Below are 14435 nucleotides of genomic sequence, written 5' to 3' on the forward strand. Positions count from 1 at the left end.
AATGAAAATACAGAGAGACAACAAGTAAGGGTTATGGACAAGCCCTAATTTCATTGATGTCTTTTCTTATCCAAGCAATCATTGCATTTAGTTACATTTAATATCTTTTGACATCCTAAGTGGTTGCATTTTTGTTACTATGCTTAAACATCATTGTTATTGCAATTGTATATAAAAGAATATGTAATTGAATTGAATGTTGATCAGTATTGATATTATGCTGTAAGCTAATTACAAAAAAGGTTTTAGCAAGTCCTTATCATGGAATCCACATTGCTGGTAGATGTTTTTTTTGTTTTTTTTAATTGCATGTCAGGTATTTTCTTTTATTGTTTATTATTTCAGAATGAAAATGGAGAAGGCACATCTGTGGCGGAGAGGAAGGACTTCCCTTGCTTGTCAATATTCCAGGCAGTTTCAGCACTCTTTCCTGATAAAGGCTCCCCAGAAGAACTTAAGGAAAAGTAAGTTTTATTTTATGGTCAAAAGCTAAAGTTATTCCCATTGTATTGTATGATAATGTGGACATGTCTTTTAAAATGAGATGATGCAATTTTTCCCGTGGGATTATAAAAAGTTGGTTTTGATGAGCACCACAATTGCTACTGGTATGTAATCTGGTGCTCATAGGATAATTTTCTTGGCCCTCTACTTTCCTATATTCATATATGGAAGATACTGTATGTGGTTTGGCTTTGGAAACAAGCTTGTTACTTGTGCAGACAATGGTGTACTCTTTGCCTTGATTCCTTTCAAGTGTAAATCTATGGTTGCTGAATCCATTTACAAAGTTATAGCTAAAATCAGTGCATTGCGCAAATTATTTTCTATGAAGTTAAACCCTTACAAAACTGGAAGTTGATTGTTAGTAGGTCTAGCACATTTGAATCACCTCAGATCTTTTCATTAGGAATGTTTCTTCAAGAGCTTGTAGTGTAATTAGAATTCTGAATGGGATTCTCAATTATAGTATTTTATCTTGAGTAGTACACTCATCTTAAATATTTGGACCGAGACTTGTGGTAGACTAAATTTCTCATTCATGTTGTGGATTAATATTAATCAATGGCACCTTTGTTCAATTAGGTATTTGTACATGATGTTAAATATGTTTCATAGTTCTGACTATCTTACATTTAAATCTCATGCTATATAATCCACCGTGTTGTACTAAGTATGCAGGTAATTTCAAAAGCCTTGTCATTTCTTTTGTGATGCTCAGTACTACACTGTAATGCAGAAATTTTATTCCAATTGTGACCAAATTGTAAAATTATCATACTAAGAAACTCGATTAGACAAAGCTGTAGATTATTTCTGTAGTAAAATGGATGCATTAGTGCTTGAAATATCACTAAAACAAAAAGAGGAAAAGTTTAGAGGTTAGAACTTGATTCAGGATTCAAATGGTACATTTATAGATAAAAAGAACGTCAAATATAGATCAGCCAGGTGGGAATCTATAATATTGACAAATAAAGTAAACCCTGTATTATGTACAATAGGACTACAGAAATAATCTTATTTCAGAGCTTTAGAAAACTTATTGGAGTTTTCAAGATCTGTTTTGTAAAGAGTCCTTTAATACTACATATAGTACAGTGAACCCTCGTTTATCGCGGTAGATAGGTTCCAGACGCGGCCGCGATAGGTGAAAATCCGCAAAGTAGTGACACCATATTTACCTATTTATTCAACGTGTATATTCAGACTTTTAAAACCTTCCCTTGTACGTAGTACTGTTAACAAACTACCCTTTAATGTACAGTTCACTTAATGCATGTACTACAGTACCCTAAACTAAAACAGGCACAAATATTAAAGGCAATTTTATATCATGCGTTTCCTAAACGCTAAAAAGCACGTTAAAAAATGGCAACCAATGTTTTGTTTACATTTATCTCTGATCATAATGAAGAAACAAACTGGAGGTAGAGCTTTGCTTATTACCCAGACATATTTCCCATACTATTCCCTTAGAACTACATCACATCTTCCTACTTTAGATATATATATATATATATATATATATATATATATGTGTGTGTGTGTGTGTGTGTGTGTGTATATATATATATATATATATATATATATATATATATATATATATATATATATATATATATATATATATATTTATATGTATACACATATACATACCTACATATATACATACATACATATATACATAAATACATGCATACATATATATATATATATATATATATATATATATATATATATATATATATTTTTCAATATTAATCTTACCCGATAATCATGTAGCTGTCAACTCCGTTGCCCGACAGAAATCTACGGACGGGATACGCCAGCGATCGCTATACAAGAGGGGGGTGTACTCACCAGCGCCATCTGTGGTCAGGTACTGCAGTACTTCTTGTCAACACCACCTCAATTTTTCCTCTGTCGTGCTGCCGGCAAGACCTACATGGATACGCTCTTGATTTTGGAGTCTTTGTTCACGGTTTTGGTGAAGTATTGCTCTGAAATTTAGCTTTCGCTATACAGGAAGCTTTTCCCTTAGCTTAGATAGCTTTTGGATTGATTTTGATTTATGGTATAACGATCTTTGCTTTAATTTGGAAACCCCCCTTGACTGTTCTCTGATCCAAGATGTCCGACCATTCTCAAGCTCCTAGACAAAGACGATGTAGTGTTAGGACTTGTAATAGGCGTCTTCCGAAGGCCTCGGTTGATCCTCACACCGTTTGTTCCGACTGTAGGGGAAAATCCTGTCAGTTGGAAGATCGATGTGAGGAATGTGCCGGGCTTTCGGAATTCGATTTTAATGAATTCCTCAAGTATACGGCTAAGTTAGAGAGGGAGAGAGTTAGGAGGAGTTCTTCTCGCTCTTTGGTTTATTCCTCCCCCCATGATCCTCAACCTTTTCCTTCCCCTGTAGTGGTGACCCCCGAACCTATTACTAGTGCTCAGCCTGATATGTCGGATGTGTTACGTGCCATTCAGGCTTTAGGTGATAAGGTGGAGTCTGTAGTGAGTGACCACAAGTTTCTCTTGGCAGATGTCAAGGAACTTAAAGTGAAAAGTGCAGTGGGAAGTGGTAGTGCCAGTGCTGTGCCTAGTGTCAGTGTCAGTGTTGCGCATGAGGATACTTCTGTGCGTGCCAGTCGTCCTCCCAGTCCGGGACCTCTTGCAAGCTCCCAAGCCCAGGGGAGAAGCAATGTCGAAGGGCAAAAGGGTTCGGCAGGCCTTGATCGGCGCACAGTAGTATCCTCAGTGGTTGCGGGCGTATCTTATAGAGATCGTCACTTCCACTCTCAGACGATTGAGCCCTTAATTTCCTCGTCTGCGGAAGAAGTTTCCGGGAGGAAACGCTGGACCCAGGTCTCAAGGCCTCTTAAGCGTAAGGTCCAGACCGAGCGAGTCCAACAGCCCAGATGTAGCCACTGGGCTAGTTTGGACTCGCCGCAGTCATCTGGTGGCTGCACACCTCCTAAGAGAGGTAAAGCGATGCCTCAACAGGCCTCTGCCCCAACTTCTGTTGATCCCAAGTTAGCTATGCTGCAGACTATGCAGTCGCAGCTTGCGGTGTTGATGCAGGAGTTTCAGGCAGAGAAGGTTAGCACACCTCCTCCTGCGAGCGCTCCTCCACCTCTGCGCAGTCCACCCTGCCAGACGTATGATGTTGAGGTTCCTCAACCTGCCTTCATGCGTGAGCTGCCGCATTGGGAGTTGCCAGATACCAGCGCTGTGCAGCAACCTCCACTTTCCTTGAGGCAGGAGCCTCTTGCTATGCGGCAACCTCCTCAATACTTGAGGCAGGAGCCTTATGACTTGCAGCAACCTCCTCTACCCTTGAGGCAGGAGCCTCATGCGTTGCAACAACCTCCTCCATCCTCGAGGCAGCAACCTCTTGCGTTGGGGCAACCTCCACCATCCTTGAGGCAGCAACCTCAACTCTTGCGGCAGCCACCTCAACTCTTGAGGCAAGAACCTCAACTCTTGAGGCGAGAACCTCAACTCTCGAGGCAAGCACCTCAACTCTTGAGGCAAGAACCTCAACTCTTGAGGCAAGAACCTCAACCCTTGAGGCAAGAACCTCAACTCTTGAGGCAAGAGCCTCTCTCTGCGCAGCCACCTCCTCAACCCTTGAGGCAGGCGCAACTCTTGAGGCAGGAGCCTCATGCTATGAGGCAGCCACCTCAACGCATGCAGCAACCGCATTCTTCGCAGCATGAGCCTCTTCCCATTCAACATGAACCGCAGTCTATGCAGCATGAGCCTCATGCCTTACAGCATTCGCTTCTCACCTCACTTGCTCCTCAGACCCCCGCAGAACCTCCTTCATCCCAGCCTCATGACTTTGTCATTGCCAGCCCTCATCCTCTTCAGCAGAGACTTGATGATGAATCCGCAAGTGCACATGCACCCGTTCTTCAGGATTCAACCATTCAGCATACCGCTTTATCGTTACCTCTCGCTTCTCAACCCTCAGGTGATGAGGTTTCTGAGGATGAAGCTGCTCACCTGGATGATCCTTCTTCTGATGTGGAGGAACCCAAGTCGTTGCCACCCTCCATTGACTTTCGTAAGGTCCTGACGCTGTTCAGAGAGTTATACCCTGAACACTTTGTTTCTGCTACCCCTCGTTCTCCTCCATCCGAGTTTTCTCTAGGCATGCAGCCTATTAAGTCTGCCTACACTAAGCTTATCTTCGCTAGATCATCAAAGAGAGCTTTGAGAATTTTAGGGGATTGGTTGCATTCCAAGCAGCAACTGGGAAGGACGTCTTTTATGTTCCCTCCTCCTAAGCTGACTTCTAAGTCGGGCGTCTGGTATGCCACGGGAGAGGAACCAGGCTTGGCGATCCCTGCCTCTGCCCAGGCTGACTTCTCAAGTTTGGTTGACTCTCCCCGTAGATCAGCTATGAGACGCTCTAAGGTCTGCTGGACCTTTTCTGATCTGGACCACTTCTTGAAGGGAGTCTTTCGCGCCTTTGAAATTTTTAATTTCCTCGACTGGTGCCTGGGGGCCTTGAGCAAGAAGACTGCCCCTTCTGACAAAGACTCGGCCATGCTGATCATGTCCTGTATGGACAAAGCAATTCGCGATGGTTCTGGCGAACTTGCTTCTATGTTTGTCTCGGGAGTCCTCAAGAAAAGGGAACAACTTTGCACCTTCCTTTCTACTGGTGTCACCTCTTGCCAGAGGTCACAGTTACTTTTTGCTCCTCTCTCCAAGTTCCTGTTTCCTGAGGATCTAGTCAAAGAGATGGCTGCAGCTCTTATACAGAAGGATACGCATGACCTCGTGGCCTCTTCAGCACGCAAGGCTAAGGTTGTACCTTCAGTACCGAGAACTTACCGCACCCCAGTGGCTGATGCACCTGCTACCAGATTTATTCCGCCCTTTCGTGGCAGAGCCCCCAGCCGAGGAAGTACCCGCCCAGACGGTCACAGGGGCAGGTCCAAGAAGGGTGCTAAGTCCACGAAAAGTAAGCATTGACTCTCCTCCTCTCCAGACAGCTGTAGGAGCCAGACTCAAGACCTTCTGGCAAGCCTGGGAAAGAAGAGGTGCAGACGCTCAGTCTGTCAAGTGGCTAAGGGAGGGTTACAGAATTCCGTTCTGCCGCAATCCCCCTCTGACCACTTCTCCCATCAACCTCTCTCCCAACTACAAGGAAAAGGACAAGAGGCTAGCGTTACATCAAGAGGTGTCGCTCCTGTTACAGAAGGAGGCAGTGGTGATAGTCTGGGATCATCAATCCCCGGGCTTTTACAACCGTCTCTTCCTGGTGGCCAAGAAGACAGGAGGTTGGAGACCGGTGCTGGACGTCAGTGCGCTCAATGCTTATGTCACCAAGCAGACGTTCACTATGGAGACGACGAAGTCGGTCCTAGCAGCGGTCAGGCAGGAGGACTGGATGGTCTCGTTGGATCTGAAAGACGCCTACTTTCACGTTCCCATCCATCCAGACTCCCAACCTTTTCTGAGATTCGTCTTTGGAGAGGTTGTGTACCAATTCCAAGCCCTGTGTTTTGGCCTAAGCACGGCACCTCTGGTGTTTACGCGACTGATGAGGAATATTGCGAAATTCCTCCACTTGGCGGACATCAGAGCCTCCCTTTATTTAGACGACTGGCTTTTAAGAGCCCCCACAAGTCGTCGCTGTCTGGAGAGTCTCAGATGGACTTTGGATTTGACCGAGGAACTGGGTCTATTGGTCAATTTAGAGAAGTCCCAGCTTGTTCCTTCCCAAACCATCGTTTACCTGGGAATGGAGATTCAGAGTCAGGCTTTTCGGGCTTTTCCGTCGGCCCCAAGAATCAACCAAGCCCTAGAGTGCATCCTGAGCATGCTGAAGAAGAACAGATGCTCGGTGAGACAGTGGATGAGTCTAACAGGGACTCTGTCATCGTTAGCCCTGTTCACCGAGTTAGGGAGACTCCACCTCCGCCCCCTTCAGTACCATCTAGCAGCTCACTGGGACAAGGATATGACGCTCGAGGCGGTCTCTATTCCTGTTACCAAAGAGATGAGGACTACTCTAATGTGGTGGAAGAGCAACATCCTTCTCAAGGAGGGTCTCTCTTTAGCTGTTCAGACCCCCGATCTTCATCTCTACTCGGACGCATCAGACTCGGGCTGGGGCGCGACCTTGGACGGACAGGAATGCTCGGGGACATGGAACAGGGAACAGGAAACGCTTCACATCAATTGCAAGGAGTTGTTGGCAGTACATCTGGCCTTAATGAACTTCAAGTCCCTCCTGCTAAGCAAGGTGGTGGAGGTGAACTCCGACAACACCACAGCCTTGGCGTACATCTCCAAGCAGGGAGGGACTCATTCGAGGAAGCTGTTCGAGATAGCAAGGGACCTCCTCATTTGGTCAAGAAGTCGAAAACTCACGCTGGTAACGAGATTCATTCAGGGCAATATGAATGTCTCGGCAGATCGCCTCAGCAGAAAGGGTCAAGTCATCCCCACAGAATGGACCCTTCACAAGAACGTGTGCAACAGGCTTTGGGCCTTGTGGGGTCAGCCAACGATAGATCTGTTCACTACCTCGATGACCAAGAGGCTCCCATTGTACTGTTCCCCGATCCCAGACCCAGCAGCAGTTCACGTGGATGCTTTTCTGCTGGATTGGTCCCACCTCGACCTGTATGCATTCCCCCCGTTCAAGATCATCAACAGGGTTCTTCAGAAGTTCGTCTCTCACGAAGGGACACGGCTGACGCTGGTTGCTCCCCTTTGGCCTGCAAGAGAATGGTTCACAGAGGTACTGCAATGGCTGGTCGACGTTCCCAGGACTCTCCCTCTAAGAGTGGACCTTCTACGTCAACCTCACGTAAAGAAGGTACACCCAAGCCTCCACGCTCTTCGTCTGACTGCCTTCAGACTATCGAAAGACTCTCTAGAGCTAGAGGCTTTTCGAAGGAGGCAGCCAGAGCGATTGCCAGAGCAAGGAGGTTATCCACTCGCAGAGTCTATCAATCCAAGTGGGAGGTCTTCCGAAGCTGGTGCAGAGCCAATGCAGTTTCCTCTACCAGTACCTCTGTAACCCAAGTTGCTGACTTCCTGTTACATCTTAGGAATGTTAGATCTCTTTCGGCTACTACGATCAAGGGGTACAGAAGTATGTTGGCAGCAGTTTTCCGCCACAGAGGCTTGGATCTTTCCTCCAACAAGGATCTACAGGACATCCTTAGATCTTTTGAAAACTCTAAAGAACGTCGCTTGTCCACTCCAGGCTGGAATCTAGACGTAGTCTTAAGGTTCCTTATGTCACCTAGATTTGAACCTCTCCAGTCAGCCTCTTTCAAAGACCTTACTCTCAAAACTCTTTTCCTCGTCTGCCTTGCAACAGCCAAAAGAGTTAGTGAGGTTCACGCCTTCAGCAGGAACATAGGATTCACATCTCAAACAGCTACATGTTCCTTACAGCTCGGTTTTTTGGCGAAAAATGAACTTCCTTCACGTCCTTGGCCTAGATCGTTCGAAATTCCTAGCCTTTCCAACATGGTGGGTAACGAACTAGAGAGAGTTCTTTGCCCTGTCAGAGCTCTAAAGTACTATCTTAAAAGGTCTAAGCCTATACGAGGGCAATCAGAGGCCTTATGGTGTGCCATCAAGAAACCTTCGATGCCTATGTCCAAGAACGCAGTTTCTTACTACATAAGGCTTCTGATTAGAGAAGCTCATTCTCACATGAAGGATGAAGACCTTGCTTTGCTGAAGGTAAGGACACACGAAGTGAGAGCTGTGGCTACTTCAATGGCCTTCAAACAGAACCGTTCTCTGCAGAGTATTATGGATGCAACCTATTGGAGGAGCAAGTCAGTGTTTGCATCATTCTATCTCAAAGATGTCCAGTCTCTTTACGAGAACTGCTACACCCTGGGACCATTCGTAGCAGCGAGTGCAGTAGTAGGTGAGGGCTCAACCACTACATTCCCTTAATCCCATAACCTTTTTTAACCTTTCTCTTGAATGCTTTTATTGTTGTTTTGGGTTGTTACGGTGGGCTAAGAAGCCTTCCGCATCCTTGTTGATTTGGCGGGTGGTCAATTCATTCTTGAGAAGCGCCTAGGTTAGAGGTTGTGTTGAGGTCCTTTAGTATGGGTTGCAGCCCTTTATACTTCAGCACCTTAGAGTTGTTCAGCCTCCTAAGAGGACCGCTGCGCTCAGTAAGGAAGACGTACTTATTAAAGGCAGAGTAATGGTTCAAGTCGACTTCCTTACCAGGTACTTATAATTTCATTTGTTATTTTGAATAACTGATAATATGAAATACGGGATACTTAGCTTCTTGATTAACTTGTACACTGGTTTTCACCCACCCCCCTGGGTGTGAATCAGCTACATGATTATCGGGTAAGATTAATATTGAAAAATGTTATTTTCATTAGTAAAATAATTTTTGAATATACTTACCCGATAATCATGATTTAATTGACCCACCCTTCCTCCCCATAGAGAACCAGTGGACCGAGGAAAAATTGAGGTGGTGTTGACAAGAAGTACTGCAGTACCTGACCACAGATGGCGCTGGTGAGTACACCCCCCTCTTGTATAGCGATCGCTGGCGTATCCCGTCCGTAGATTTCTGTCGGGCAACGGAGTTGACAGCTACATGATTATCGGGTAAGTATATTCAAAAATTTATTTTACTAATGAAAATAACATATTACTGTATATATATGGGTTATGGAAAAAATCCGCGAAGTGGTGAATCCGCGATGGTCGAACCGCGAAGTAGCGAGGGTTCACTGTAGTACTGTTTGAATATATAAATTAAGGTTACACAATGTATCTAAAAATTATTTAATGAGCATGTTACTATTTGATATTGTAAGTTTGGACAAGCTTTTGTATTTCAGGTATATAGAACTGACAGATCCTACTGCACTGCCACCTGAATGCACACCCAATATAGATGGCCCAAATGCGGAAAGTGTCCCTCAAGAACAGACGATGCATTCGTTCCATACTTTGTTTTGTCGGAGATGTTTCAAATACGACTGCTTCCTTCATCGTAAGTGTTCTGTCGGTTTAGTGTCTTGGTTTTTTGGTTTGCCAGTACAAAGATGATTTGTTATTACCCATATTATCTTATGTATGAGATTGGGGTACTAATGGGAATAGGATTTCTGAATGGATTTGTAGAATGTTTTAGATCTTGAATCAAATTGTTTTTAATGCTATCAACTTCTTTTACTTCTTAGAGGTGAGTTTTGAATTTATCAAGTGGTTTATGAAGTGAATCTGTTTGATATGACAAACTTGAAGGTATAAGAGCAACGGAATCGACCATAGGATTTCAAGCACCGATGAAAATGTCACGTTACGTTTAACATTTGTTCCTAACCGTACATGTACACAAACCTCTCGTCCTTTAAAATAGGGAATGTCTTCGGTGAAATCAGAATGGCTGTTGAAATCACTTTCGAGGTAGTTAAAGACAGGTGGTGAGTGTGGGCGAGCAGCCCTGCCCACTCTTGTAAAAGATGCTTCTCTTTTGCCTTTAACAGGAATGCATTTGAATGATGGACACTGCATCAGATTATGGCTAAACTGATGATGATTCTCTCTGCCCCTTAGGGGCATGATTGTTCACAATCATCCCCTTATGCCCAGTGACGATCGTGGCCACCCGTTAAAGGCGGTCATATTTTTTGAAGAACGTGAAGGCTAAGTCTTCTCTTGACATAATTCTTGGCAACACCCAAAATAATGTCAAAGAGACTTATCACTTTGCAAATAAAGCCAATACTTTTCATTAAGTATACAGGGATCCTCAACTTACAAACACTCGGAGAAACAAACAAAAATCCAACCGAAAATAACAAAGATAAGATAAAAAAGCCCGTAATAAAACAATATTGTATCATTTAATACAGTAAGAAAAATAATATTTGTAATAACCTGATATCTATTTCATATGAAACTTGACTATTTGTTGACTTTTGTAGCTGGAAATCATTGACATGGAATTCATGTTAGGCCAAATTTAACAAAATTGGACTTACAAACAGCCTCTTGGAATCAATTAAGTTTGTAAGTTTAGGACTTTCTGTACTTTTCGCGAAATCTTTTGGGTATATGGGTCTTGCTTAATCTTAGGAAATATGGTTCAGGCGAAAGGAAAACTACGATTTACATTGGGGATTTTTCTTTAGGTTTGGTGGAGTTGGAGGTGATCACCACACTTTAGTACGTGCTGGAAGATTTTCCAATGAGGCAATGAGCAATCCTACATGCAGCCTCTCAGTGTTATTTTGAGGGAGCTTGTAGCTAAGGCTACTTCACTCCCATATCGGATTCTAGAAGTTTCTTAGTTTTTAAGATTTTAAAGTTTTTAAGAAGTGCAGATTTAACCAATAACATTTTAATTTATATTTATAGTAGATTTTTGTCGAGCTTATTTTTTATTACTTATATTTTATAATTCATATATTTTCCCCAGATTTTCTATTTCATATATTTTCTCTCAAATTTATTTGGGCTAACTCTGTACGAGTAGAGTTCTCCTCATATGGCTGGATAATCTCCCCCTTTTTAATTATATCTGGTGTCCTCTGTGTTTGTGATGCCAGTGGTAATCCCATTGGCAGCAGTGTCAGTTACCCCACTACCAGTGATGCCAGTGGTGCTCCCTGCAGTGCATCCTAAGCCAAGAAAGACTAGAAGGCTACCTGAGAAGGCTCCTCCTCCTACATGCAATGAAATGGGTTTGGTGACGATTAGCGCCACCTTTAGCTAGGTCTTCGATTATTTATCCGTGCTTGGATGAGCCTCCAGTGTCGAGATTATCTCTGGAGCTGCCATGATCGGTATTTTACTAATTGACATTGGATCTAGTTGAAGATCAGATCTCTGAACTAACTCTCTTACTTACAACCAGTCCAACCAGATTGTGAGCCTCTAAACTTTGAGGCTGCAAAGTTTGTCCTATCCTCCAATATCACTGAAAGCACTGGCATTGTTGGAGAGGGGAAAGGGATGTTGAGGAAGATTACGTTACTCTCGGCATCTACGATCGAATCCCCACTAAGTCCTCTCAACCCTGAACCAGTTTGTACAGCAATCAAATTAAGGATGGAATGGCATGAACTATACTGAGTTCCACCAGAGAAGGGTACATCATGCTTTGGGTGGATCTGAAGAGTGGGTATTTCCAAGTATCCATCTGTCCTCTCTGAAGTATCTCTACCTCTTCCTCTTTGTAGCAGTGTACCAGTTCAAGACCTTGTGTTTGGACTACTCACTGCTTTCCAGGTGTTCAGTAAAGTGTTCACAATGATCGTAGTTTGGTTCTCTCCTGTACAGGATACGTCTGTTTATGTACAGCTTCCTGATGAATGGTTAATCAGGCCTCCTCAGAGAAGCAGATGCTACAAGGTCTAGATATCCTTCTTGCCTTTTGCTGCAATTTAGGGATAATGTTAAATTGGGAGATAACTCTCATAACCAAGCAGAGATTGAAGTATCTGGGTATGCTGTTAAGTATGTCAGATGATAACATCAGTAAGCTCAGAGAGGTGGTGCAAATGTTCTGTCCCGACGTTACTTCCAGCTCGACATAGGCAAGTCTTCTTGACCACTTTTCCTTGGAAAAACTAGTTCCTCAGGGAAGTTACTGGTATTTCCACCAGAGATCCCTTCGGTGGTGTTGGGGATCATTGGTTGCCCTCCAGAGGTTCCTCGTTTTTATCATGTTCCAATGGGACAGGAGGTACAGGCCAATTTTTCCTGAAGGCTGGATGAAGAAAATCTCACTAGGGAGGTTCTCTGAACTCCTCAGATATGCAACTTTTCTCAGATGTGTTGAAGGATGACTGGGGCTTTCACCTGGTGACCGGGTCGTGCTTGCTGTTTGGTCAGCAGATGAAATTCATCTGTCTTTATGTTTGGATATACGTAAAGGCATGCCATAAACATTTGAGGAAGCACTCAGTAGTTTTGATGGGCATTTACACCACCAAAATAGATGCACATCTGTGCAGCAAATCACGCTGTAGAGTTATCAACCAGATTTATCTGGGAAAGCCTATACCTTTCCCTAGTTCAGTCTGGTTCACCAGCTTATTAACTGGATGTTGTTGATGCTAGGTCTTCGAAGAATCTGATTGCTCCCTGAGGACCATAAGCTGACTCGTATCCTGATCTGTTAGAATCTCTAGCACAGAATGCAAACTTCTTGATCTTTGCCAAGAAAAGCTTTTCATTCATAATAGTGGTAGGTTACTGCCAAGCCTTAAGCATTGTCTTCCGACTGAGGAGCATAAAGCTCTCCTCCTTGTGAGAGTTATTTATGCCTGTGAAGAGTTTCAAGCAGTCTTACCTACCTCATGACTTCTGGGCCCCCCGGGTAGGACATGACCCATGTTCTCAAGGTCTTAGTGGACTTCCACCAATAAGGTAGTCTTCCTATTTTAAAATACGAAGTGTTTCTATATGAGTAGGAATAGATAACATATATTATAAGTAATTTGTATTTTTCTAAGCTATACAAATCTGGGGTATTTAAAATTGAATTTCCCACCTCAACCACCCCTTGTAGTCCTGAGCCAAAGGTCAAAAGTGAAGTCATTGACAGGAGAGCGGACACCCCGGGGCTACTTACTCTCTCTCACCGCATTCTTAAATTTGTTATATTGCCTCATTATTTGTTTTTTAATTTGTTTTGATTGATCTCACTATTATTATTGTTGGTTTTTTATTGTAATCCTTATCATGATTATTACTATTATTGCCAAGCATAAGTTAAGTTATTTATCATTAAGCATTGTATTAAGAAAATATTTTTTATTCACAAAGGAAAACTGCTCTTCTACTGTAACTTTAGGCTATACTTATAGTACACTGTATTAACATTGAATATGGCTTGTCAGATTTATGTTACAGAAATGGTTTGAGGTGGAGGTTTATGATCTTATTTCACCGAGTTTCCAAATCACAGAGTTGTTCAAGTATGAAATTCACTGTTTAGTCATTAAACTGGGAAGACAATAACAAATTGATAAGTTTCTTGCTGATTGATTGGTTATTGAATTCTTCATAATGTTTTGGCCAATTTTTTACTATGTAACTGTGAACTTTACACAGAATGAAAATTGGCGGAAACTTCTTCATTAATCTGTAGATTAGAAATATAAAGGAAAAGAAAAATTCTTTGCTGAAATTGGTGTTTAGGTTATACGTGTTCAGATCATCTTACAAGTATTTCGGTTTTCAATTGGATGTTCCTAATGACTGAATGTTGTGTAACAGAACTCTGACACAGCATTACATGTAGCGCTCCAATAGATGGGCCTCTTTAAAAGGAGTTCCATCCTAGGCCAATAATTGCCGTCCCCAGGACAAGAATATATAAAAGACCCACATGCTCCATAGAGACTGCATTGTTCAGCAAAGTATTAATGATATTTTTTTTTATGATTTCTTATAAGCCCTCGGCTATAGTGCTCGCAATTACTGTTCATGTGTTCTCTTTTCTCAATTCTGGTTTGGTTAACTACAGTAAATGTTCCCAGGTCCAATATTTATCTCAAAATTCATGAGGATTTTGGTTTTAAGCGTTAGTGTGCCAAGAGAAAAAGAAATGTATAAATTGATAGAAAATAGCTACCATAGTTCCATTGACTTTACATTTAGTGATATTAAAGATTTTCAGGGATTATCTCTAGTTTATGCAGCATTTTGTTAAGATTAAACGTGTTGATTAGACAATGCCATTGTCAGTTGTGATACCTTCTTATCAAATCTTAAAGGTCCAACATAGAATTGTGCATCTGCCTATTTGGAAGGCCAATGTCTTTATCAGGGGAAAGATGAAGGGTTTCTTTTAAAACTTTGTTTGTACAATTCAGTTTATATTTTTCTGTCCTAGAGGAGACAAAATATATTTTTGAGGAATATGATATCTACTGTTTGACATTCTTTTTTAT

The 14435-nt window shown here is 42.5% G+C and overlaps 1 protein-coding gene across 3 annotated transcripts in view; it reads left to right on the forward strand.

Moving 5' to 3' along the window:
- The window catches only part of E(z) (histone-lysine N-methyltransferase E(z)), a 104616-nt gene that overhangs the window by 44066 nt on the left and 46115 nt on the right, over positions 1-14435 (forward strand). For all 3 annotated transcript variants that reach the window (XM_068346362.1, XM_068346361.1, XM_068346363.1), the window contains exons 6-7: positions 346-464; positions 9366-9520. In XM_068346362.1, coding sequence (XP_068202463.1) covers positions 346-464; positions 9366-9520 — 274 coding nt within the window. The remainder of the gene's footprint in view (positions 1-345; positions 465-9365; positions 9521-14435) is intronic.

Source organism: Palaemon carinicauda, chromosome 22, assembly GCF_036898095.1.
Source record: "Palaemon carinicauda isolate YSFRI2023 chromosome 22, ASM3689809v2, whole genome shotgun sequence".
Lineage (NCBI taxonomy): Eukaryota > Metazoa > Arthropoda > Malacostraca > Decapoda > Palaemonidae > Palaemon > Palaemon carinicauda.